The following is a 27,925-nucleotide window of genomic DNA, read 5'->3' on the forward strand; positions in this document are numbered from 1 at the left end:
TGGATCCCTCTAGACTAGAGTGCAAAAAAACACTACATTGTGAATGAGGCTGGGTTGCCTTGGTGGTGCTTTCCCCCCATTTCGCTTCTCTCTCTCTCTCTCTCCCTCCCTCCCTCCCTCCCCTCCCTCCCTCTCTCTCTCTCTCTCTGCTTTGCCATTAACCCACTCACTTTTGTGCCCTAACCATCTTCGCTTTATTGCTCCTCTTCCTCCCTGCTGCTCCTCCTGGGAATGGGTATGCCTCTCAGGGCGTGACAAGAGCTCCATGTGGGACCAGCTCGAGGATGCTGCTATGGAAACCTTCTCTCTGAGTAGGGCTGACCTTTCATCTTTCACTTTTTTTTGTGTTTGTGTGTGTGTTTTGGCTGCATGCATTGCCCACCTGGGCTGGGTGGGTATTTAGTCTGTGTTTGGGCTTCGATATGCCGGTTTGCCATTTACCGTCACCTGTTTCCGGAGCAGTTTATAAACAAATGAAGATGTCTTGTCTCCCAAGACATTTTCGATAATTACAAGGCTGTGATGGTGCTTCAAATTGCCAGTATGTATTTCTTTAAGTGTGTGTGTGTGTGCATGCGTACATGTGTGTTTGTGTGTGTGTGTGTGTGTGTGTGTTCGTGTGTGTGCTTGGGTTAGTCGTGTCTGAGTGTGTATACTACCATGAGTGTGTGTAGATTTGTCAGTCAGCCGCATGTGTTTTTTCGACACAGATAAGTAGTGTGTGTTGTGTGTCTGTGTGTGTGTAGGTAAGGAGCGTTCCACTCTATGGGACCAGGTCCAGTTCTGGGAGGATGCCTACCTGGATGCTGTCATGTTGGAGAGGGAGGGAATGGGCATGGATCAGGGGCCTCAGGAGATGATTGACAGGTAAATTATCTAATTATCTTGTATGCCAGGCTTTGTCTACAACTGTTATGTGTTCACCGTAGTATACTGTTTGTATTATGGGATGAACCTGTGATGTGTGGATGATTTTCCGGGTTGTTGTTTGTGTACAGTATGTTAGAGTCTCTGGAAAATAATGTCCTTGGAGGAGAACAATAAACTGTTCTGTTGTGTTCACGTCGTATCAGTGACTGTGTGATGGTGAGGCAGGGAGCTTCAGAGGTTCATGTCCATCACTGTTTACACAGATACTTGTCACTCGGGGACCACGACCGCAAGCGCCTTGAGGATGACGAGGACAGGCTGCTGGCTACTCTACTGCACAATATGATTGCCTTCATGCTAATGATGAAGGTGGGCCTGACACACACACACACACACACACACACACACACATATATAAACAATCTAGCAATCTATTCCATCCTTTGAATGTCTTTTTTATTTGTTATATTTCTTTGCCCAGGTGAACAAAAATGACATCAGGAAGAAGGTGAGGCGTCTGATGGGGAAGTCCCACATCGGCCTCTCACACAGCCAGGAGATCAACGAGAGTCTGGACAAACTGGCTAATCTGGTAAGAGTCTGTCAACCAAGCAATTAGACCTGGGACCGGCTTTTCTAGTAGTAGATATATTTGCAACAGTTTTATGTGTGTGTGAGAACGCGTCAGTGTTGCCAATCCAATATTTAGTATTTTTCCTAATGTTGATCTCTGTCCAGGACCTAACTTAGTAGTGTGTTGATATTTTTAATGTGGTTCACCTGTGTTCCAGAATGGCCGTGAGCTGGCCCTCAGGCCCAGCGGAAGCAGGCACATCAAGAAGCAAACATTTGTGGTGCATGCTGGGACAGATACCACAGGGGACATCTTTTTCATGGAGGTGTGACACCTTCCAGACTTTTCTCTGTCATCTGGCCAGTACTTTCACATAGAGATGATAAGAAACGAGATGAGGAGAGGAAGCCTCTTGACAATATTGAAATGCAGCGTTCAGTTACTGGATGTTTCATCCCTTGCTCTCCCTAGGTTTGCGACGACTGCATCGTCCTGCGCAGCAACATCGGCACGGTGTACGAGCGCTGGTGGTACGAGAAGCTCATCAACATGACTTACTGCCCCAAGACCAAGGTGCTGTGTTTGTGGAGACGCAATGGCCAGGAGACGCAGCTCAACAAGTTCTACACCAAGAAGGTGAGCCTCTCCAAATAACATCTATATAATATAATATATACCATTTAGCTGACGCTTTTATCCAAAGCGACTTACATTGCAGTGAGTGCATACATTTTTCAGTATATACGGTCCCAGCTGGAATCAAACCAACAACCTAAGCATTGTTAGCGCCATGCTCTACCCACTGAGCCACAAAGGACCACATCTGGTGTTAAACATCGAACCATTGACTGACTGACTGATCTTTATTAGTCATGTTAAAAACATACAATTCACCTTCTTATTGTACAGTAACACAATAAACAATGTAAGACATACATACAGTGTACAAAACCAAAAATGTATATTCATAAATGTAAACATGACATTTAATATTTAACTCACTCTCTCCTTAACTCCAGTTTCGCTTTCCCATCCCATCCCATTCACATCCCATCCCATCCCATTCACATCCCATTCACATCCCATCCCATCCCATCCCATTCACATCCCATCCCATCCCATCCCATTCACATCCCATCCCATTCACATCCCATCCCATCCCATCCCATCCCATCCCATTCACATCCCATCCCATCCCATTCACATCCCATCCCATTCACATCCCGGCACTGAACATGACTTTCAATTGATATGACGTTCATGTTGTTAAAATGGTTATTATTAATATATTAAACACCAGAACTGGGTTATGGATGCTCTACTTCACTCTACTTCTGTCTCTTTTTTATTCCAGTGTCGTGAACTATATTACTGTGTGAAAGACAGTATGGAAAGGGCTGCTGCTCGACAGCAGAGTATTAAACCAGGTATGTGTGCATGCATGTTGGCTGCACCCTCTTTCAATATTTGGGTCTGAACATTTTGGCTGCGTTTTAGCTAGTGTCAACAATCGTGGATAAGACGCGCAACACAATATGGACACATTTTCTTATTTTAATATGATGTTAAAAAAGAAAATGTTTTGGTACTGTAAGAATGTACAGTACTACAACTACTAGATTTTCCTCAGACATAGATGCTTCCCATATTCAGAATAAGAGGTGTGTGTGAGAGCAGTAAGTTATAATAAATTACACTGCATAAATCGCTTCGTGCATTCTATTCTGAATTCCGGCCCTAGGTCTCCTCCCTGTTGAGCAGAGGTACAGCAGACATGATGTGGACCTGTTGGGTAATGCTCTCTTGCTCTCCTCAGGTCCAGAGCTGGGCGGGGAGTTCCCTGTGCAGGACATGAAGACAGGCGAGGGAGGACTGCTGCAGGTCACCCTAGAAGGCATTAACCTCAAATTCATGCACAGCCAGGTATGAGACCTTTACTACAGCAGTTACACACACACACACACACACACACACACACACACACACGCATGAAACATCCCTTCAAACTCACGATGGCTCTGTAGGCCACCAGGTCACCCCCTTAACCTCCCTCAACCCACCTCATCAACTCTCTTTTTCTGTTTACTCTCTCTCACAACTCTGTGGCTCACTTCCTCCAAGGTCCTTCTGAACACTTGTGGAGCCTAGAGTAATAAAAGGCATTTTGCATAAAACACAATTTATTTATTTTTAGGAAAAATATGCAACAAATGTGTCCCTTTGCTCTGGATCAAATGTGAAAAACAGACTTAAATTGGGTATTATTTTCTTTTACCCAACTTAAGTCTTTTGACAGAGACCTTAAAGGAAGAACTCATTCTTGTGCTTTGGCATCTTTGATTTGCTCTATGTTCTGTTTTATTTGGTGTACTCACTAACATTTATGTATTTTTGGAAATGTGAAAAAAATGTCCACATACAGTACAGATTCCTGTCATTACTTAACATTCTTAATGATGGCGCCCAGACCTTGTTGTTGTGTTCATGTGTGTGGGGGAACAAGGCGAGTGTTTTATGTGTGCGAGAGACTTGTCTATCAGAGGTAAGATAGATGACCTTGTGCAAAAGCTTTTAATTCATAATTGGCATTTTTATATTAACATTCTTTTTAAGTTTTGACTCTCTAGCATAGTAACACCTCTCTTGTACTTGGAACATCAAACCATCAGGTTAATTCAGTTGACCGTTACAGGTAGATATTTTGTAAGACCCAAGGGAAAAGCTTGGCTCTTAGATGGCAATTATACAGTCGGCCAATGCAAGAAGGTCATTGCCATGGCACATATTATTGCAAAAGAAAACAAATACACACAGGACACCTAGATGCACCAGAGAATCCAGGTCAAATGCATAACTCCACTGAACTTCACTTGCATTGTAGTGGGATAGAAATCCACATCTGTCAATTGCTTCCTTAATTTCTTTAGATCACAGTGCACCCAATTTAAATAAGGGCTACATATTGCAATTGCCAGTTGGGAATATTATTTGATTCAGCTAAGTGCTTGCTTTTTCCTGCCACATTTTCCTTTGCTATTTTAGGACCCACTTTTGTTTTAGCATCCTAGCAGAGGGTAGAGCACATTGGATTCTTAAAGGGATGGTTCACTATTTTCACACTTAGGTAAGCGCATAAAATACAACTGGGTCAATAGTCAAAATGGGAGATTTATCTAAAAACTAATGTCTAAATAGTTAACCATCCCTTAATCTTTTAATCGTTTTTAGGAGCAACACATAGCCAAATGCTGTAGTTTGTGAAACCTAATTGTAAATTAATTGTTTCAACTGTCATTAACAAGCGTGGGAAAGTCAAATGACCTGTTTTTGTGCCCTCATAATTGGCTCCCTATTAGTTTTCAATCTCTGTCGTGCATCAACAACCTCTCTGCAGGATCTTCATATACCTGTAGCAGTACATCTACTGTAGGTGTCATCATGTAAAAGATCCAATATCTGACAGGCAGGCATAGTGTTCATACGAAAGCACATGCTAATCCATCACGTTGCCACAGCAGGTTCATCTAAGCCATCATTGTCAGGCATTCACGCAGGTCACAGTCAGATTAAAATCTGAGAGTGGTGGCAGCCCATTTTGTAGGGAAAGTGGTGTCGGTGACTGCCCCCTTGTATTTGTCCTACTGTGTGGGCAAGTGATGTTGGTGCCAGCCCTCGTTGCTGGAGGAGGAGGCATGGAGGGCACTGGGGGCGGGAGCGGGTAAAGAAGCCCAGAAAACAAAAAACAAAAAGGTGAATCCAGCTGTTAACAGTGTAGACAAACATCGTCCTCTTTTCATATTTCTCAGATAAGCTATTTGTTAATCGTTCAGGTTGAATTCTCTGCGATGGGTATTCATTTTTGCCATTGATAATCGTTAATATGTTGCGCCCAGTCCCTTAAGGGGTTTTGGGCATAGCGACACACCCTGCTGGAGCGCTGTTGAGTGTTTGTGCTCTTCTGTCCGATAATAATCCAAACCGTTTCTCTCCCATGCTCTCTCCCCCTGCAAGGAGCGGAAGGTACACAACCTCTGCTGTATTTGCTTGTTAGCGGTTACGTTTCATTGGGTTCTTTTCCTTCTTTCTTTTTTTTCCAGTATTTTAGCTGTGTGGCAAATCTAATTTTCTGTGTCCTTGTCAATATCTTCATATGGAATTTCCATGTATGCATTACATGGGCCATAGCACATTTACATTACAAGGGAAAACAAAAATATATTGATTGATTATTGATTATTATTGATCAGTTACCTTTGCTTCACTGTTGACAACAAATAGCTACCATAACTTTGCTGATAGCTTATAGCTACTACATGATAGTGTGAACAAAATAGTCATACAATTATTTCAGAAGTTATAGTTAGCGGTGCTTTTTTTTATATAAACTTTTTATCCTCAATGCATTTCTATTCACCTAACCATGCCCATGTATGTGTTCAAACATGGAAACTTCTGTATTGTGCTGTCCTTTTATTTTGTTAGATTTTAATAGCTTGCATATCATATGCAGTAGTCTTTTCCTTACTTTAGTATTATATAGACAATATTTAACATTGTTCATTTCTATCTGAAATGTTTAATTTCAGCCGGTGTCATTGAGTTGCTAATGTTCTGTCTTGTTGTTTTGTTTTTTGTTTTTTTGTTTTAGGTTTTCATAGAGCTGAATCACATTAAAAAGTGCAATACTGTGAAGGGAGTCTTTGTCCTGGAGGAATTTGGTAATTACCCCCATCTATTGATTCTAGGTCTGTACTCGACACGGCAGTAACTCAGTGACATGACGATTACGTTGACAAAAGCTAATCAGGGATCAGTGAACTTTACATTGGATTTGCAACGTTGCTTGCTTACCTAAGGGAAGAGAGTACATCATAGTGGGTGCCGGAGTCGGCTAGTGTCAGCAGACAGAGTTGAGTCAGGTGTGAACAATAGTGTCTGTCTTTGGGTAGCGTTACCCAATGGAAATCAAATTTTGACTAGACAATCAGGTATCACAAATATGGGTATTTAGTTATTCTTGCAGTATATGTTTGATTTCTATTAACTTCCCCTTCCAAATCGAGTAGGGTGTGATGTGAATTTTGTCAGAGCGCCTGGCAGAGCTGAGCTACAGGGAGGCTTTTAAGGTGAAGCATGTAGTTATGTGCGTTGCTGCCCTCTCTGGCCAAAGTGAACATTTTTAAATGTACATATGCTACTGTTTCTAATATATAGAAATGTAAAATTGTTACTTAATGGCCAATGCTTGACCTCAACACCAGATTTTATTCACTGAATGTTCTTTATCATGTTTCATTCCTTGATCGCTACCGATTTGTCATTGCCATTAAGCACTAGTTTAAAGCTCAAAACTACATGCTAAACCTTTAAACTCTCGTTCAGAATTAGGATATATAAGTTGTTGGTGGTCTAAGTAGGTTATTACTTAAAGGGATGGTTCAGCCTATTTTCACATTTAGGTGAAATATCATCTTACCTTGAGTTGTCCTCATAGACCAGTAGTGAAAGCTTCTCTGGTTCTCTGTTCTCCACTTTGTTACCACAGCACAGGCTAACAGTTAGCAGCTCTGTCTCCAACAGACAGGATTCTAACAGACCCTAAGTTATGTTGTTTAAATTTCATGCTGTAAACTTGTCAGAGATTATGACAGATCATTGCATATTATAGCAAAATTGTTTAGAATTACAATAAAACCATTTACGGTTTGTCTAGTATATAGCCACTACTAAACTTTGTTTGAAGTTTCTCTGACAAGATTATGGTATGTAATGTAAACATACTAACTTAGGGTCTGTTGGAGACAGAGCTGCTAACCGTTAGCCTGTGCTGCGGTAGAAGAGTCGAGAAGCTTTCACTCCTGGTTTATGAGGACAACTCAGAGTAAGATGATATTTCACCTAAACATGAAAATAGGCTGAAACATCCCTTTAGATTATAGATAAATGTTTTTGTCCTCAAAGGAAAATAGATCTGCGTACTTGAGCATTTTATATGACTGAAACTGAATTAGAATACTTATTGATAAGCGATATGTCCACAGATACTAGTTTTTTGCAATTGGCCACAGGTATTTTACGGTAAGTACAGTAAGAGAAAACAGGAGAAAAACATTTTTGGAGAGGAACATTGGGGAGTAACATTACAAAAACATTCTCTACTTTCTGATTCAGTCCTTTTGATTCCTCTACTGAGACTGGTCTTATGGGAAATGTAGTTGTTAATAGCAGTCCCTGTTGTAAGACAGAGAGTAGATTGTGTGTGGACTTCTCATTATATTGTTGCTTTTTGTCAGCTGAGACCTAGGCAGGCTGTGGATTTCAGACAACTCCGGTGTATATTGCAAGGAAAGGTCTGCACCTGCAAGGTCAGGTTCATGCTATAGTGTAGCCCCAGCACTGGACTGGGTTACTGCCGTGTCTCTGTGCTGCTTTTGTAAAGTGTTACCCTCATCTTTGCCGCTATGAAAACCTTCATTCTCCAGCAGGTAAAGTGCTGTCACCTTTCTCCTCTCTTCTTCACCTTCTCCCATGTAGCGCACTCCTCCCCTTCTCCCTTCTCTCATTCCATATTCTTTTTGCAGAATCCCTCTCTTTTCCTCACTGTACCCTCTGGCTGCGTTTCTGTGCCTGTGCGGTGGGGAGTAGAGAATTTGAACCCTACCCAACCCCTCCTTCCATATCTCTGCCCCCTCTCTCATAGGTTCACAGTTACTAATGAAAAGTCTGTCTGTCCTCTGACAGTGGCTTTAACCTTGGTCTAGGGATGTGGGCCTCTCTAACTGCTTCACTGTGATGTCTTTATGCTTTCAGTTTCTTGGTTAACGCAGATTTTTCCCTATTATGTCCTTCCTCTTTTCCTTTCTCCACATTGTTTTTCTGTTGTTGCAGTAAACATTTGCTCTCACCATGTGCTCTGTGATGTATGCGTCTCTTGTTTTGTGTTTCTAAGCCATTCCTATGGTTTCTTTCATTTCCGTGGGCCACGTATGTCCTTCTGAAAACATAATCATTTGATGCCTTGATTCACATGGTTTGCTGAAGCAAACAGTTGAATCTATTCACCAAAGCAAAATAATATATGAGTTTTGGGGCAGGATAAAGCAAATTTAAAAACATAATTAGTCTCTGTTTAGCGGGTGAGAAACCCCTAGGCCAGATCAGGTCAAATATATTGTGCTACTAGGATGCATCCGAAATCATTTGGCTACACCTTGCCCTTATATGGCTAGCCATCATTATTTTCTAATATGATAAAGGCTAGCTCTATCAGGGTAAGGCTAGACGTACAGTCGAGGTGGGAGAACTCATATTTTTCAACAAAACATCCACAGCTTTAACAGTGTACTGTAGATGTAACATTGTGTGTGAGAATACCACAATCATAGAGGTAAGCTCGTTATTGTGCTCTTATGGTAAACTAGTCAGTCGTGCCCAAATGTAGGGTGTTTTTATTTTTTTTATTTGGTCAAATCCCTCCAAAGCAAGTCACCGAATATTATGTCGAGGAACATAACCTTCAAGACATTACAAGTTCAATCTCACAGTGCATGTGGACTCTCTTGGCCCACAGCCTCTTTTGCACCCTCTTTCATAGTCTGAAACTCTATCACATGGCACTCCCCCTGCAACCCTAGCTCTCTCACTCAACTTAACGGGGGTAACCACTCCTGTTGAATCCTTTGTTTTGTCTCTTGCACCTGCGGTTGCAGTTCCTGAAACTAAAGAAGTGGTGATCCACAAGTACAAGACACCCATGGTGAGTGATCTGCTCCTTTCTTGTCGCTAACTTATGCTACGTCAAGGCATTTACTAGCCACCAAGTCTGCGTACCAGTACTGCATATCCTTTGATATCTAGACACTATTTTCAAGTGCAATGCTTTTTACATAATATTATACACTACACCAAAGCATTTGATGCCTAGACCTAAGTATTTTCTGAAATACAGTGCCCTGCATAAGTAATGGGACAGTGAATCCTTGGCTCTGTACTCTAAAACATTGGATTTTGAATCAAACAATTATTACATGAGTAATATAGGTTAACATATAGATTGTCAGCTTTAATTTAAGGGTTATTTTCAAGTGCAATCTTTTTTTACATAAAATTATACACCGCAACATTTACCTAGACCTAAGTATTTTTTACAAATACAATTTTCATTGTATTTATAGCACTGCAAATTCTATAGACCTATAACATGACACAGAATAATGAGTTTAAAGTCTGTTGAAACAGAAGCTCATGTAGCTTGGCCAGAGCCACGCCCTCCTAGCCTGGTGACGGGTCTCTATGTGCGAGCCAACTCTACTTATCTCTAGCTACTGTATACATAACAACCAGGCTAACACTGTCCACCTCGCATCCCTTCCTTCACTCCCTCTCAACAGGCCAATCAGATCTGTTACTCCGTCCTCTGCCTTTTCTCCTACGTGGCTGCAGTGAAGGGGAAGGAGGCCGAAGGCAAGCCCAAGCTCCTGTCTCCAAGACCCCTGCCCAGCTAGTCTACACCGCTACAGTCTCTCCCCTTCTAACTCCCCCACCCCACCCCACCCCACCCCACCCCTCCGCACCTCTCACTCTGTTACCACTTGGCATCTCAGTCCTATGACACATTTGACTTGTGACAATCCCTTACCTACTAAGCACACAACCTTGTACGTTTGCCCCCTAAGTACATCGTAAAAAAAAATACCCCTCTAGCCCTTGGTGTGTAAATAGATATTTATGAACCTGGCCATATATGTACACAGTTCCCTAACCACTGCTTCTGGTCACCACATAGACCCAGCCTGTGGTCCTGGCTGTACATTTGCTTGTTCTTCAAGAGGGAGATATGGTCGCCTCCTCCCCCCCCACACACTTCTCTGTTCTTCTTTGTGACTGTATCTGTCTTCTCTTGTCCCTGCTGCCAAGGTCTTACTGGTTGTTTTTAATGGAAAGGAAACAGAGAGGGCGGAGGGGGACTTGAGGTGCTAGCTTGCATGCAGGTCCCATGCACAGCCCTACGAGTCAATAAAGAGAGCAACCACCCCACTCCACTTCACCCTATATGACTGTGTGATGAATATTCTATGTGATCCATGGTACTACTGTAAAACTCCAGTCTGTCCAAGTCCAATCCAAGTGAAACGTTTAAAAAGCATCTTGTAGTGCAGGGTGTCACTTTTTGCAAAATGCAACTGCAGAACACTGCATGTATACGCTTTTTAAAGGTTTCATTATTTTGAACCCTAAATACTGTGAGTGGTCCAAGATGTGTGTTATCTTAAACTTGCCCTGTGAGGCTAAACTACTGTTCTAGTTCTACTGTAAAGTTCTTGTCTGTGGTCAGTCAGCTATATTGAATTGCATGTTACTATGGAGAAGAAAAACATATTTAAAAAGAGAAACAAAATGCTGTACATTTCACGTAAGAATATGTTACCAACTGTGGTTTATTCACTAGATGTGCAATACTTTACGTAGTTAGCCAGTGCCGGTGAGATCATTGTTCTGATAAAAAAAAAAAAAATCAAAAAAAAAATCTTGCTATTCTGGCTTTCGTAGAGTGAAGAATGTAACAAAGGACTTCATTGTCTTACATAGTAAGTGAAGTAAAACGGATGACATGTTGTTAACTGCGAAATGACTGTATTTGGAGATTCTGTGTTCTTGAGGTGTAAACCTACTGCTGTCGAGCCCTGCTGTAGTGGTTTTGTTCATTGGGGAGAAGAGTGAAATGTTAATGTTGTCTGTATTGTAATAGGAGATGAGTCAAATCTGGTCCCATTGCTACCCTGCTGTAAGTTCCACACTTTGTGTGTGTGTGTGCGTGTGTGTGTGCGCGTGTGTATGTGCGTGTGTGTGCGCGTGTGTGCGTTCATGCAGTGTACCGTCTCTCCAGATCAGCAATATATGGATAATACAGCTATATCATTGGGAGACTGTTTTTATGTTGATGGCTTTTATTTTTTAGAGATGAAAGTGTGTGTTTGTGTGCGTAAGGAACATATTGTTAAAACTTCCATGAGGCAATTATTTTTGACATTCCATTCTTGAGAATAAAAACACTCAAAGGTGTAAATAGTATTGGTTGAGAGGAAGGGACAGTAGTGTCTCCAAAACAGTTTTAAGATGGGAACAGACTATGGGGTACTGTTCATTGGACTAGAGTTAGAGAACATTATGAAACTGGATGATTTGAAACCTACCCTGTCATTATGCTAGCCTGCTGCTGTCAAGAGAGAGGAAATAAATTAAATGAGACGGGTGTACATATTTCAGTGTTGGGAAGAAAAATATTTATAGAACATGTACAGCTTTGGCAATATCAAAATAAAAGTTGTCCAAACTGACGCACCTCCATTGTCGTAATTATTTTGCCACCACATTTGCATGATCTTTGGCCAGCAATTTTGCAGTATTGCAGAAGGCATACCTGAACATTCATTCTCAAAGCTGGTGTTAAGGTCGAGCACTGGCGTTAAGGTTGAGCATTTTTACCTTTTGATTGTTTATAAGGATATGCACATATTTGCAGCCAAAACGTGGCATATCTATGTTTTCAATTTCCAATGTGGCCACAGGGAAGCAAAACACAAAACGTCATGCTGCACCTTTTAAGTGGTACAAATAGGCTATTATCATGAATTTGGTGATGTTACCATTCATTCCGTACATTGACAACCAGAAGATGGTAACCTTGGCTAATAATAGCAAACTTGGAATGCAACCCAAATGCACACAGTTTGCCGCTTTCTCTATGCTACACATGTAAAGATATAAACATTAAGTTAAATAGTCATCTACAACATGTTGTATTCATGGCTATCAGCAGACATTCTGAAGGTAGTACGGTTTAGTAAACACTTTGTGCCACAGTCAAATGCTTTAGAGATATCTATTGAGAGATATTTAAATTTAGAGATCTATATCTATTGCATTGGTGGCTTGCATACTACTGGGGACAAAGTGACAGAGGTAGAACATGTTATAACAATTGTCACCTGTTTTGACACCCTTAAGACATTGAGAACTATCAGATGGGCTTCAAAGGCCAATAAGTTTTGCTTCCTGTCTTTAAAAATACTCAAAGAACAGAAGCACAGGTAAACACAGGGTGGTGACGTTAGTCAGTCAATGGAGCTATTTGGGAAAGTAATGCCAGATATAGCTAGGAGCAATAATATGTGCCGAAAAAATTCAATGCTAACTATGAATAACACAATGTGTTTCAAGAGGATCACCGACATACAAGAATACATACAGATAAAAGAAAAAAACGGAAAAGATCGTTCAACCTTAGCTTGGATAGCTCTATGAAGAAAAGCCCCATGAATTTACAATACTATAGCTTGTCAGTCCAACTGGCCAAGAGTTTGAAACCTGCTTAATTTTCTGCCTGCATCTTTTGATGAGATCGCTAACACAAACATAGACAACATGCCTCTGCTATACGATGTTTACCAACATCTCCCTGTGGCTCATGTTTACATTATGAAGAGGCACAAACATGCGTCACAGATCATGATTTAGCTCTTTCTTCCCTCTTTTTCCCACAAAATTTGCTTCCACATTTTCTTGCACTTTGCCCACCACCAACTCGTCTTAAGACTGGGGACAGCCTCTGTCCTTTTCCCCTCCAAATTCCTATAGAGGCTCTTCGACAAACAGTATGAAGGGGTGTTCTCTCTTCTCAGTCCGCAGGTCTAGCTCTCCCCGTGGACAGACTTGTGGAGTATCCGCAGGCGGGACATGACCTCGTCCCAGTCCAGGTAGGCCCCCTCCAGGTGTCTCACTCTGTCTGGGTGGGTAACGTAGGACTTCCGCCCATGGAGCAGGCGCCAGTTGTCAAATGTGACCAAGTCGCCTGAAGGAGGAGGATGATACACTGACTCAGTACACCTTTCCCACCTTACACAAATACACTCACCGGCCACTTTATTAGGTACACCTGTTCAACTGCTCGGTAACGCAAATATCTAATCAGCCAATCACATGGCAGCAACTAAATGCATTTAGGCATGTAGACATGGTCAAGACGACCTGCTGAAGTTCAAACCGAGCATCAGAATGGGGAAGAAAGGTGATTTAAGTGACTTTGAACGTGGCATGGTTGTTGGTGCCAGACGGGCTGGCCTGAGTATTTCAGAAACTGCTGATCCACTGGGATTTTCACACACAACCATCTCTAGGGTTTACAGAGAACGGTACGAAAAAGAGAACATTTCCAGTGAGCAGCAGTTCTCTGGGAGAAAATGCCTTGTTTATGCCTGAGGTCAGAGGAGACTGGCCAGACTGGTTCGAGATGATAGAAAGGCAACAGTAACTCAAATAACCACTCGTTACAACCAAGGTATGCAGAAGACCATCTCTGAACGCACAACATGTCGAACCTTGAAGTAGATGGGCTACAAAAGGGGGTCCAACCCAGTACTAGCAAAGTGTACCTAATAAAGTGGCCGGTGAGTGTATACCATAATGAAAACAAATGAGTACGCTGACTGGTGAGATATGGAACACTTATATGTGGGCCTCCTCCTGTCACCACAACTAAGGGTAATAATACATTACATTTGACATTCTATTTATTTTGCTGACCAGATCCAGAGCAGTTTTGAGTACAGTTGAGCTTATTTTGTCTATTTAGTGCACACTGACCAGGCTCCATCTTGTAGGTGACCACGTTCTCGGGCCGGGTCATGAGCTGGACGTAGGCTTTGAGGGCACTGTAGAAGGGCTGGACCTGATGCAGGCGGAGGTCCAGCACTGAGTCTCTGGTGGCATTGTTGTAGTTGATCCTCACCACACGATCCTCACTGTCCACACTGCTCAGAGAGGGAGAGGAACACATAAAAGGCCACTCCATTGAAAGTACGATTTAGTCCCCAGAATTGGAACATCTAGGAACCAGACCTAAATGTTCAGCAAAACCCATGAAGCATGGTCGACTTATAACAGTGAAGACTGAAAGATCCTTTCTTGTTCCCATTCTGGGCAGCAGATGGCGATGTCCTACAATTTTCTAAATTCATATGCAAAGGTTCCAAATCACTCCTGTGCTACTGTCTAGTGTAACAGGGTTAGAAATGTACTAATGCTATATTATATGATTTTCACCAAAATTAGTTATAGATGTAATCCTAAAGTTAAATGTGACCTCTACTGGTGAGAAAGTGCAACTGGGCTTATTGCCAATATTTATGGTCACTACCTACTCCAGCCAAATAATGTATATCCTATGCTGGAGGTATGTACATGTTGCAGTGCTACCCTGAGTAATTCAATATTATAATAAATCAGTTGTTTTAAGTTAAGTGTCTATCTATGTTAGCAAGTTGCGTGATGTTTAATACAGAGTCCTGTCAGATAAAAGCAACTTTATGACCATGCAGAATTGTATCACAATATTATGCCAGCTAGCCAGCTAACTACTGTACCTAGCCAGCTAACTACAGTACCTAGCCAGCTAACTACTGTACCTAGCCAGCTAACTACAGTACCTAGCTCGATTACAGTAAGTGATATGAGTTTCATGTCAGTATGCCAATGTCGGTGTTACTTTATTTTTTTTATTTACATGTTACTCAGATCTATTGGCACGTGATTGCCCATGGCTCTGCTATGAAGATAGACTGTTGTTGTTGTTGTTGTTGTTGTTGTTGTTGTTGTTGTTGTGTCTTCCCAGGTATGTCACGTTCTGTTAATTTAGTGTTGTACTAAATTAGGCTTTGCCCTAGAATGTAGAAGGCCCGCCCTCTATCTGAGGACAGGCGTTGTTTATTTAGAATGTTTCACATTCCAAGTTGGTATTTACAAAATGTTGGTTAATGTGCAAACATTTAAAAAATGCCACTATTATTATTGTGGAATGCATAACAAGTATTGTATCCAAACATTACGATCACATGATTATATCATTTTTATATTTGAGAATGAGTATTTGTATTGCTCTACTATGAAGACAAACTGTTGTTGTTGTGTCTTCCCAGCTCCGGAATAAAAACCCAAGAGAAAGCAAGTCCTGTGTGTCCATCATCAATTGTTACACTGGGACAACTGTTACACTGGGATGCAGTTCTTAGACTGAAGTATTATACAAAGTCACATCAACATGTGACCAAGAGCCCTTTCATGTTTGAACAGGTCATTATCATGTTGTAGTTGTCAAGGAGATGCGGGTGGGGGGGCTTACTCACTCAATTATGTGGTTCTTGGACTGAACCATGAAGTCACAGTAGTCTGCCCCTGTGTCAGTGAAGTCCACTCGCAGGGAGGTGAGGGTCCTGAAAGCCTCAGGGTTATCTTTCCGCAACCGTTCCGCCATGTGGAAGCCATCCACCACCTCACTCTCTCCTCCCTCACGAGCCTGGCTCAGGCAGTGCAGAAACTGCACCTGCAAACAGCCGTACCATACAGGAAACTTGTATCTTACTATCTTACTGTACAAGACTTGCACCATTAAGGATGGTCCGGTGTGTGTGTGTGTGTGTGTGTGTGTGTGTGTGTGTGTGTGTGTGTGTGTGCGTGTGCGTGTGCGTGTGCGTGTGCGTGTGCGTGTGTGTGTGTGTGTGCGTATGTGTACTCACTCCAGGTGGGTTGTGCAGTGCTGGGTAATCTGAATGGAGACTGAGTTTGCCAGAGGTGTAGGCCACATTGTTAGCGTCAGGTTTGTCCTTGACCTGCCATGTGTGCCTGGAGGGAGAGAAATTATTTAGTAAACAGTTAAAAATCAAACAACCCGTTTACCAAATTCCCAATGAAACAATGAAATGGTCCCTGCGTCAATGTCTTTTTAAATAAACCAAATAAAAAGGGAAAACTAACAACAACACTGAACGAAGAACAGACCGCCATGGCCTGGCCTACTAAGGCTACCTGAGCTGGCTCCACCCCATGGAGGGGCGGCTACAGTCCGGCCGCTTCTCCCCTGCAGAGGTAGTGAGTCCCTAGTGGGTGGGGTCTCGTGACAGTTTACGTTTATTTGATTTTTATTTCCACATGCAACACTACACCAGAGATTTTTGAAATCAGAGATACCCAGAATCGGCTTCTTCAATAGTAGCTGCTATTCACGCATGTACGCTCATGGCTACCGCTGTTAAAACGTCACCAATGTAAACTTTTCAGCCTCACACCAGTCATGACTATTCAACAAAACAACAAATTCATACGTTTCTTTCCAGCGAATTTCTTAGTTACATGATTGTATGACTAGCAAAGGAATTTTGAAGTTGAGGGTACAGTATTTATTAGGTTTGGTAATAAGGACTAAAACTAGCATAGTTCAGCCAGCCAGCTGGTGTACCTTACTGTGCAGAGATGGGACTCCAGTTTTATAGTATCTATGACTGCACTACACCGCGGGCCAGGTCTTATATCCCTGTAGATAGCTACCTGATTGGTAGGATACGAGATAAGGAGACTATAAACCGTGACACAGGGGAAATCAGGGAAGAGCTGTAACTATAATTCCAGGATTTGTTAGTTAATTAGAGGCTGTTGATATAGTGTGTTAATTACACTTGGTCTCGCCTATGCAATGGATTTCATCCCATTGTGCCTCTGCTGTAGTAAGTATACGCCCTGTTATTTTGTTGTGAGTTGCTATTCAAGACTCCAATGTTGAAGACATAAATACTCAAGTTTTTCATTGACAGGCATTTTGCTTCGGTTGCCAGACGTTTGCTTTCATCAACATGAGGTCATCCTCTGGCAGCAAGATGCTTTTTATTTCAACCTCAGCTCTGATTGAGTGCAGGTAATGGTTTTGGAAAGGTTTCCCAGTCTCTGTCCTTGTGCAATCAGCACTGAGCTAATTCAGAACAACGTCCAAATCTTGGTGGGGGAGTGGAGTCCAGGGACACTAAGCTTGTATGTCCATGAAGCGTCACCAAACCATAAATACAATTACAATTACCAGGATTTGGATGTTGTATGCTTTATGCTCAGTGGAGTAGAAAGGAGTGTTGGTTTATTGTGATATTTTGGGCCCCTTTTGATTTTCAGAAAATGGTAGTAAATCTAACATGGTGGGCAGGTTTTACAATAGCACCCTTGTGAGTCCGCTCTGCTGGATATATGAGCTGTGGAAAATGCAACACTTTTAGATTTATATATAAAATGATATAACAGTGGCTTGGCTCAGACTGAAGTACTTCAATAGGCAGAGACCATGCATAGTTTCTTACCCGTAGAAAGTGAGTCTCAGGTAGCCGATCCTTTCGCTCAGTCTGGCCACCTGGCCTTGCTCCACCGGCGCCCCCTTCAGGTAGACAATGCCCACGCGCCTGAGAGCCAGCAGCCAGGCCAGAGCTGCCTTGTCGTCATGGAGGACCTCCTCGTAACTGGCCGTGGGGATCCGCAGTTCAGAGTCCCAGTAAACACGTTCTGAGACAGAGCACAGGAGAACCGAGGTCTGGGTTAACGACTTAAAAGTATTTTGGGTGCACTTGATTTAGTTTGGAGTCAACACTTTTTGGCAAAGTTTGAAAGTAATTGATCCTGGCCTGCCACTGATGCAGATATAAATGTGACATGCTAGTTTAAGATGAAAGGGTATGTCATGGAGCTCATGTTTGTCATGGAGCACATACTATTGATGACACGTTCTTATTGAGGTTTTTGTCCATTCCACTTTTAACTGACATGTACAATAACATTTGCTATAGGAAAGAATAGTACAGGCTATCCGAATAATTGTCTTTCAACAACGGGACAATGCACAGAAGCTGACTCCAGATCAGTATGGGCTTTTGCAGAACAGAATGTCCTCCAATTGGCTCTAGTATATCATCTAGTAACATCTCAGGTTGTCATAATGCAGGTGGATACACAAGAATAGGCCATCACAGCCTGTCAATGGACAATGAACTTTACTGGGATGGAAAAACGCCTCACAAAACAGAAAAAAAAACCGGAAATGTTTGGAAGTACACGAGACACACAGTCCCTCTACTATCTGTACATAATGTGATTCTGTGTCTATGGAACATTTCAGAGGTGGGGAGGCCAGCCAGCACGCCATGGTCGGAACACTCATCGAGGAGTGTGTGAGACTGTGTGTGTGGATGGGAAGAGTCTGCATTTCTCGACTGACACCAGTGGAAAAACCCTCCCACCTCTGCACACCCAGCTGGCTCAGGCCCTGTTTCCATAGAGGCTCTCCAGTGGCTCCTGCAGACACAGCTGCTGAGCACATTTGAGCTGTGGGATGAGGCGGGGTGGGGGAGCCATGGGGGTGTTTCACTGGCTATGAACACTGTGGAGCTGTCTTCATGTTTGTGGCCTTCAGTGTCTGCTCTCACCTCCATGGAAGAGTTGTCCAAAAGGGATACGTCACCACAAGGCAGCAGACAACAAAGCTTGCATGAATTAATAATTCAATAACAACCCAGGGGGCAAAAGTACAGAGCCTGAACCTCCCCAGTGGCAATTCATCATCATTAACTGGATTCAAGTCAGATGTGAGCTCAACTGGTTTAACTTACTATAACACATGAATGCACAGATATCATGTAACTCCATAGAATGAAACTATTTAAGTGACACTAGCTGTTGTAAGTGAATAGTAGTGAGTGTGTGAATGAAATACAGTGAGTATATAGTCTGATACAGAAGGATGCTGTGGCTGGAGTATCACTCTAGGGAATGACACAGAGCCTCGTCAGCTGCAACATGAGTCATGGAGACAGACTGACACACTCTGATACCCATGACTTCACCCACTGCAGGGTTTCAAATCCTTCCCCCCAAGGTAACTCTCTGTCAGGATAGGTCAAAAGATCAAGTACACCAATCCCTTGTTAAAACCATTTTAGGAGGGTTGGGAACCACTTGGAGAAACAATAAGATGCTGTAAAGTCTGGCTGGCCTTTAATGTCACTCAAGACAAGAGAGGCTAAGAATGAGGAACTAGGGTAAAGGTTGTGTTCCAATGTTACAATTACTGCCATAAAATCAGAACAGCCGGTGTGTGTCCACACACAGAGAGGGAAAGACAGCTATTGGCTAGAGTTGCTTCGCGTTTTTGTCAGGATACAGCCCTGTCAGGATACAGCCCTGGGGTTTTAGATGTCACACATGACAGAAAAGCCATAACACTGGAGGTTAAGTGCAAAGTATCGAATGATGAGTTTTTGGCTGAGCTTCCCCTGTAAATGGAATCTGATCTTTTCCTCATCAGGTGAACTTGCCATGTTCGGCTACCATCCCTGAGGACCATGTATTGTAAAGCAAAAAGGACCAGAGCAGTTTATTGCTCAAGGCATATTCTGCCCTTGCCATGTGATTGAAGATTATCTTAACCATTATGTCTTGGCCCAAGTGTAACAGATATAGAAATCCAATCCTTGAGGGCCACAAGGTGCTCTGTTTTTCACCCTTTCCTTTCATTCAGCAACTCGACCAAATTTAAAGGGTCACCAACGTGTGCGAACCATTGCTGCCCTAGTCAATATGTAAGTGAGTGAGGTGGAAAAGTAAAGCTGAAAGTCATGAGTGAATGAAGTTCTCTAGTAGGGCATTGATTGATTAATTGAGATAGAGTGACGGAGAGAGAACGGGGAGAGAGAGAGCAGGGAGAGAGGGAAAGAAAGCAGAAAGAGAGAGAGAGAGAAGGCCAATCCTTAGGACAGTGACTTTCACCCTGTAGCCAGGATGATCAAGAGAAGTAGAGAGAGAGAGAGAGAGAGAGAGAGAGAGAGAGAGAGAGAGAGAGAGAGAGAGAGAGAGAGAGAGAGAAAAGAAAGAAAAAGGAGTGAGTACAGTAAGTTGAGTGAGTATAGCTGAGAGGTCTATACCCGGCCAGGCTCTTCAGAGGCTGGGGTAAGAGAGGGGCTGGGCAGCGGGCCCAGGCTGGGGGAGTTCAAACGGTGCAGGACCCAGAACGTTCTGCTCTTATTGGCGTGTAATGCTTGACACTCTCTTTCTCACCAAACGCAAATTCGCTGCTCTTGATTTCTTGGAACGTCCCATGTTGCCACAGCGCCAATCAGAGATTAGTCTCACTCCTGCATAGTTTCCAGCTGGGGTTAACTGAGATACAATGTGTGTGTGTGTGTGTGTGTGTGTGTGTGTGTGTGTGTGTGTGTGTGTGTGTGTGTGTTACCATAAGTCTGTGTCTCTGCTCCTACCTATGCAAAAGAATGCATGAGATTTAATGTGAGCATACTGTAGATTTAATATGTGCCATAGTGTATTTGTTTTCCTGGTGTGTGTGTGTGTGTGTGTGTGTGTGTGTGTGTGTGTGTGTGTGTGTGTGTGTGTGTGTGTGTGTGTGTGTGTGTGTGTGTGTCTGTGTGTGTCTGTGTCTGTGTGTCTGTGTGTCTGTGTGTGTGTAATCCCTCTGCTCTGCTTCCCCTGGTCTTGGTCTGCTGCTGTGGCTTTTCCAGACGAGGAAACCTGAAGCCGCGGCTCCTGTGGCTGGCAGGCAACTGATGGCAGTCTGGCTCTCTCTCACAGAGCTCTGTTTAAGCTGGGAACTCTTCTGCTTTGCTCGGAAGCTATGAGCTCTTTCAAAGCTCTGTTTGAGTCGCTGAGTACTCCAAAAGAGCTAAGTTTGAGCAGTTATGTTTCTTCACTGACGTTTAATCCGGTAGATTAACTCCCTTACAGGTTCATCTTTGTAGATCAGTTCTCTCAACGCCCTCCGGTCCATCTGGAGGCATGGGTGACATTGTCAGTTGAAATCCTTGATAATGGTAACTGTAAAAGCTTTCATTACAAAGGGGCAGGGAGAATGTTGATGGCAGTGTACCCATTGCGATAATAACTAGATACAGCTAACCATAATCGCCCAATGGATTTCCTATGAGAGATGGGATTGTCACAGTGAAGCCAGGAAATGCCTGTAATGGGTGCCGCCATAGCGTTCATAACAAAATCCTATTGGTGACACCAATGCAGGCATAGCCAGTTACTAAAATAGTGGTGCATTTCAGTGTTTTTCTGACCTGCATTGGGTTTACTTTTTCACTGACACGTGCCATGGACGTGCGTGTATGCTTGTGAAGTGCATGCTTGTGGCGTGCCTTCAATTCTAAAATAAAATTATTATAATAATAATGATATGCTTCTTACGTGGCTTGTGGGCTATGAAAAAAAATCGGTCGCAGGGAGAAGACTACATATAATACTAGGAAACAATAGAAGCAGTCCAAAACAGTCTTATTTTGCCAGATGGAGTACAACGTTTTTCAATGGGGAAACATGCTTTTTGGCACCAGCTGGCCACACTGTATAGCCGACTTCAAAATCTCTCTGCAGGATTGCTTCCCTGGTCAGGTCAAGACAAGCTTAAAACATTGCTGCATCTTCATGATTATCACGGTAATCCTGGTATGGAACGTGATATCCAGGTAATACTTTCCAAAGCCAAAGAGGCTAGAGAGAGCTAGAGAGAAAATGAATTTCGAATTGTGTCTATCCATGTGAGCAGTAACATACACACACAAACATGCACTGTGCTTCAGTTTACAAAGGCCCTGTGTTTAACAGACCAGCATGGCACAACCAGCCCTTCTAACCCTAACCCACTCCATCAGATACAACAAATGTACCTTTCTCCATGTGGTGGAGCAACCTGAACCACTGCATTCTCAGCTTTAATGACACAGTAAAAAGTGTTCTCTCATGAGGTAGGTAGGTAGGTAGGTAGGTAGGTAGGTAGGTAGGTAGGTAGGGATGTGTGTGTGTGTGTGTGTGTGTGTGTGTGTGTGTGTGTGTGTGTGTGTGTGTATGTGTGTGTGTGTGTGTGTGTGTGTGGTGTGTGTGTGTGTGTGTGTGTGTGTGTGTGTGTGTGTGTGTGTGTGTGTGTGTGTGTGTGTGTGTGTCAGGGGAGGGTGGTGGAGGTAGAAATCTGAGGACTAGCTCATTGTAATGCATAGAATGGAATATGTGTGTGTGTTTGGTACCATTCCTATATCATTGCTCATTCCATTCCATGTATTACAATGAGCCCATCCTCTAATTTCTTCCTCCACCAGCCTTCCCTGGTGTGTGTGTGTGTGTGTGTGTGTGTGTGTGTGTGTGTGTGTGTGTGTGTGTGTGTGTGTGTGTGTGTGTGTGTGTGTGTGTGTGTGTGTGTGTGCATGTGCATGTGTGGCAGGGGATATTGATGTTGTTGATAGGCAACAGACGGTGTGTACGCAGACGGAAGTGAGGTTTGGGGAGATGCTTGTTTTTCCATTGATGCACCACCACAGCTATGTTTCCAGGAGTGATGAGAACACGTACCTCCACTAGAACACGTAGGTCCAGAGGGGAGAGGAAGGGGGCTTAATTCAGACCAGATGACAGGCTTACAGTAAGACAGAGGATAGACGAATCAGCTGTTACAGTGAGACAGAGGATAGACAAATCAGCTGTTGCTTGTCCGATTAGTTTTGACATGGACCAACCAATTCATAATTAGTCAGGCAGATTATCATAACAATCAAAATCAGACGGTTTACTGGTTGAGATGAAGGTATCTTAGACAGCGAAATGACTGAATACTGATTGAATTGCAGTCTGTCCTGAAGTGACTGCCTGTCTATATCCAAGTCATTTCCATACACACGTTTATCCAGTAGTGCCAGACCACGTACCAAAGTAAAGGTGTGTGGTATACAAAGACAAGGAAGTTTCAAAACCCACCATGATCCTAACTACCTCAGGGTCAGTGATCTCTGATCTCATAATGGGGAAGGCTTAGGCTGATGTGGTGGGAGCTGATCCGACATCTGTACTGCATTGGAAAGAAAGAACAATAAAAAGCTTTTTCCTGAATCACAAAGTCAGTAATCAGGGTCAGGCCTAGAGATAGCCGAATGCCAGAAAGACAGCAGAGATCAAGCTACAGATGGAGCCAAATACAGTATATTGCGTGTGACGACGCAGCAATTGTGCGCGCTTCATTCGTGCCTATGTAAAGGGTTGCAGTAAATTTAAGCTAAAACTGACCTTGTGTACACACTGACCTCGGTTGCTAGATGGCACTAGTAAGTTGCGCTTGGGCTGGTTTTCTAGAACTACTGTAATGATCCAAGTCTGTATCCCACATACTATATTTTCAAATGTGACCATTCAGTTCCTATTTTGGCAGCCTGGGACATAACAGAGTTTTTATTTTAACATTATATTTAAAAACGTGTTTTCGCTTTGTCATTCTGAGGTATTGTGTGTGGATTGATGGCAAATTCTTTTAATTTAATCCATTTTAAATTGAGTCTATAACACATCAAAATATGGAAAAAGTGAAGGGGTCTGAATACTTCCCGAAGGCACAGTATATTATAGCCTACATAATATTAATAATAGCATGTCAACATGGCAGCTTACTATCACTCTATGTGTGCTTAATATTGTACTGTAAAAGCGTCAATCCATGACTTTTAAATAATCTCAAATGTGTTCAGGCTGTGCGGAGCCTCCAGGAGCTTCCCGGATATTTGAGTAGCGCTGCAGCACCGCGGACGGTGGCCCACAGGAATTTCCACGCACTCTTTTTGGCTATAATCTATAATCTATTAATCTATGTATAGCTTTCCACATAAGGTATTGGGATTTTTTTTAATAGCTTTTCACATACGACATTGGTGGTGAAATACCCCAAAAGTCTGACAGTTTACAGAATTTGAAATCTAGTTTTACAGAGGCGATAAATATGCCATATGACCATCAAACAAAATATGAATTTCAGGCATCCTAACTTTCCACATCACAAAGACACATAATATGGGTTCTGAGGGGCAGTGGGGTCGAGGGTTGACAAAGCGAACCGTGGGCTGACACGTTTACTGGCGGGAGAGATAAAGTCCAGATGAAGATGTGTGATAAATGACTGGCGTCACTGTAACGCTAACCTGGCCTCGTCACTCGACCCCCTCATGAGGTTCAAAGTGCACCAGGCCAGCCAGCAAGAAAACACCATGTCACCCATTGAGGGTAATCCTTGGGTCGTTGAATGACAGCTCCCTCTCCTAGGTGAGCTAAAGAGCATTAGTAGATAATTACTACTGTTGTGATTAGATCCGATTATTAGCCACGCTCGATTATAACCTGATGTGGGATCAGTCACAGTCTGTCTGTCTGACAGACATGGAAACCCATTTGCAAGAATCTAAAGAAAAAAAATGCAAGACAGACCAATGGGTAAAACAAAAGACCAGACTAAAAAAAATGGCCCTGATAAGTCAAATCCCACTCTGTCTGTTGCCAGAACAGGGTCTCACTGAGTCGCAGTTCCTGACCTGTCTCAACACAGGGGTTATTGGTTCAGAAAGAGTTTTAGAGTTTGGCCTAAAAAACAGTGACTCTGAGCTGTTCTTTTTTTAAATTAGTATTCTTTCTGGCAAGCTAGGTAAGAGACTGTACAGACAGACTTCAGCTCTGTTGAAGGTCTCCTGTCGCAGTTATTAAGCTATTTCACATAAGGACCACGCATACCTCTGCAATGTAGTCTTGTCTACATGTGTGAGAGCAATATACTCTAAAGATCAACAGGCTGCACACTCATACACTGCACCAACATACAGTATGAACAAGCTACTAGCTACACCATATTGGCCAAGCTAGTAAGAGAGCGAGAATCTCTTCATACCTGTATTAAAAAAGCTTACCACGCTGTTGACAGGACTTCATATTTAAACTGAATCAAGCCACAGCCCACAATCTTTATGCTGCATGACACCTGGGAAAAAGTGTGGCCCACATCTCATATTGTCATCGTCATTCCTGTGTTCCGCGTGTGCTACACTTTCACAATCCGGAACACTTTAACAGACCACTGCTAGCCTATAAAACCTACTGCTCTTCCTCGAAGAAACAAAACATCGACATTCCAACCTAGGCCCCTCTGAGATAGAGAGAGAGCGCTCCTCCAGAAACCTCCAGGAGCTAACATTATTCACCATCTGAAAATGTAAACCTTTCCAGGGTTTTTCGGCGGGAGGAATTTCAGGACGGCCCTCAGGAGGATATAATTAAACCCAGAGACTGTGTGTGTGTGTGTGTGTGTGTGTGTGTGTGTGTGTGTGTGTGTGTGTGTGTGTGTGTGTGTGTGTGTGGAGAACAGAGACAGACTCAAAATGAGCTAAGCTCTGTCTGCTAGGAGCGCTCCTGGTGCTGAGTTGGCAGTAGTTGGAGAACAGAAACCCAGCACTTAAAAGTGTGTGTTTGTATGTTTGTGTGTGTGTGTGTGGTGGGGAACCTCTTACACTCTTGCTAAAGGAGTAGGGGGGGGTTACTATCCACACACAACCACACCCACACCCACACCCACAACCCTTAATCACTCTATAGTGGAGACTAAAGCAGGAGCCGCTCAACCCTTTGGGTCCTTCAGGACCACGTGTGGACGTAAACCATCTAGAGTTTCTCCTCCATTGAAATGCAGCTACTTTTGACCACAGCAGCTTAATCTGTTAATGTGTCGATGTGTTGTATTGATTAGGACATTGAGATGTTGTAAATGTGATTTGATTCACTTAGACTATAGTGAGCAGGCTTACACTGTAACATGATTAACAAGGCCACACACAAGGTTACATTTTAAAATTCTAAACATAATTTGAGCTATGTAACACTGTATAGTATTTTCATGTGGAATTGCACATTCCATGTCTGTTGTCTTATTCAAAACTGCCTACTTACCAAAGTATACAACTATATGAAAGATCACCCAAAGCCACCAGAGACAAAAAGCATCTGAAAAAACGACCTCTTTATCATTTGGAAAAGAGGTTGCTTGGCTGCTGTACAGTACATATGAAGGCTTAAAGGAGCAGGGTGTAGCGTACGTTTGTTGGAAATCTGCCACCTCTGGCTACTGCGGCGAAATTCAGTTGGAAGTTCAACATCCTCCCTAATAATGATATAACACCCCTGGCAGTAACAACATGTTTACATATTTAAAACAGTGTTCGTAACTGAAATATTTCTTTCAAGGGATCTCATTCCCCGATCGCTGCAGATTAAACATAGTCATTACAACCATTAGAAAGATTTTAGATAGCTTGAATGTTACATACTGGACCTTTAATAAACTCTTTGGAAAAGAAAGCGTCCACATATCTCGTGGGGTTCTAGAAAGCTCCGCTTCAATCAGCTACTGCTACACTGGCCATACAACTGACAGCATGATGAGAGAGCGGGAGAGGGGAGAGAGAGAGAGAGAGAGAGAGAGAGAGAGAGAGAGAGAGAGAGAGAGAGAGGGAGGGAGAGAGAGAGAGAGAGAGAGAGAGAGAGAGAGAGAGAGAGAGAGAGAGAGAGAGAATCCGGAATTCCTGATCTATGAGAAAAAACGATGATGATAATGATATGATCACATGCATACAAGGCTTACCATTGAGGAAGAGCTCCTCTTGCAGGGCTTGTCTGGCTGCAGGAGAGAAGCACCTTTTCTTCAGCCACTCTGGGTCATACTCACTGGTGTGCTGGTCAGGCCACACTATGGACACCTGTGGAAGAGCAGGTGAGGTTGGTCAATGATGACATACTGTACATGGGTCGTAATCATAAATGATAATACATTGAATTGACATAGCGGTTTTCAAGGACCCTAAGATGCTTAACAAAAAGAAGACATTCATCATCAGACTCACAAGCTATGTACATACACATGTGGTACCACTGTATACTTCGGTTCCTTCTGCCGGTAGAAAGGTGGCAGAATGTTAGCTGGCTAAAAATGACAACTTGTTGTGGCATGTAAATTAGCTAATAAGCCAGGACACAACGTAAACGCGACCCATAATGATTGAAAACGAATACATCTCGTCTAAGGGCCCGTTGAAACAAAGCCTTTTTTTAAACTTGCTGCACACTATAGGCTCTGAACTAGTCACTCTCACTCATTCATTCGAAACGGAGGCCTACCTTGTTGTTGTCTGTGAGCTGGACTCTGTCCACCCCTGTGTGGATGTCGAGCTGGGAGAGCTGCAGGCTGCGGGCCTGTGCGGACTGCAGCGTACACAGGGGACACTGGCAGTTGTCCCTCAGCCAGGTGAATGGGTACAGGCTGTTGCCTCCGTCCTCCCATTCCACCTCCACCAGCCTCTCCTGCTCCAGGGCCCTGGCCTGCCTCACCCCTTGGGCTGCAGGGATGGGGGCAACCACTAGCGTCTGTTGCCCACGGAGCTGCCTTGAGGTCGGGCAAAAAAGAGCAGCAGCAGTTGGAGACCTGGGCCTACCGCCTGCCCTCAGGGCCCGAACAGAGGCTGCCAGGGCACATCGTGCTAGTCCGGTCATCCACATCCTTGTATAGGCACCTCAGAGTGAGATAAGTCTGGCAGGTCAGCTGGAAAGCAATAAGAAGGCAAACATTTTCGTAAGGGTTTAAAGCAGGGGTGCCAATTATTCCGATTCTTTGGCATGCTACTCATCCTAGAGCTTTTAAGCTATTCACACCATTCCAACTTTTTTAACTAGTCCTTTTTATAACTCAAAAACTCCTATCTTTTAACATGATGAAATGTTGATTTCGTAAACATTCTCAGAGCCCCATTGTTACTGCAACTG

General features: G+C 43.1%; 2 protein-coding genes across 9 annotated transcripts in view; one reads left to right on the forward strand and one right to left on the reverse strand.

Moving 5' to 3' along the window:
• madd (MAP-kinase activating death domain) overlaps nt 1–10,825 on the forward strand; it is a 43,250-nt gene extending 32,425 nt beyond the window's left edge. For 7 of the 8 annotated variants that reach the window (XM_083666984.1, XM_083666988.1, XM_083666989.1 and 4 more), the window contains 10 exons: nt 747–867; nt 1,134–1,239; nt 1,352–1,462; nt 1,662–1,769; nt 1,916–2,080; nt 2,799–2,871; nt 3,261–3,367; nt 6,093–6,162; nt 9,154–9,200; nt 9,835–10,825. In XM_083666984.1, coding sequence (XP_083523110.1) covers nt 747–867; nt 1,134–1,239; nt 1,352–1,462; nt 1,662–1,769; nt 1,916–2,080; nt 2,799–2,871; nt 3,261–3,367; nt 6,093–6,162; nt 9,154–9,200; nt 9,835–9,948 — 1,022 coding nt within the window. In that variant the 3' untranslated portion in view covers nt 9,949–10,825. The remainder of the gene's footprint in view (nt 1–746; nt 868–1,133; nt 1,240–1,351; nt 1,463–1,661; nt 1,770–1,915; nt 2,081–2,798; nt 2,872–3,260; nt 3,368–6,092; nt 6,163–9,153; nt 9,201–9,834) is intronic. The other variant, XM_083666991.1, reaches the window with a different exon arrangement.
• Nucleotides 10,826–10,962: 137 nt separating this feature from the next.
• bbox1 (butyrobetaine (gamma), 2-oxoglutarate dioxygenase (gamma-butyrobetaine hydroxylase) 1) lies at nt 10,963–27,661 on the reverse strand (the record flags this gene model as incomplete). The annotated part of the gene is made up of 7 exons (XM_083665703.1): nt 10,963–13,295; nt 14,087–14,253; nt 15,625–15,821; nt 16,015–16,120; nt 17,617–17,815; nt 26,751–26,865; nt 27,284–27,661. The coding sequence occupies 7 exons, from the start codon at nt 27,659–27,661 to the stop codon at nt 13,135–13,137; spliced, it is 1,323 nt and encodes a 440-aa protein (XP_083521829.1). The 3' UTR covers nt 10,963–13,134.
• Between the last annotated feature and the right edge of the window lie 264 nt (nt 27,662–27,925).

This window comes from Argentina silus (assembly GCF_951799395.1).
Source record: "Argentina silus genome assembly, chromosome: 3".
NCBI classification, from domain to species: Eukaryota; Metazoa; Chordata; class Actinopteri; order Argentiniformes; family Argentinidae; genus Argentina; species Argentina silus.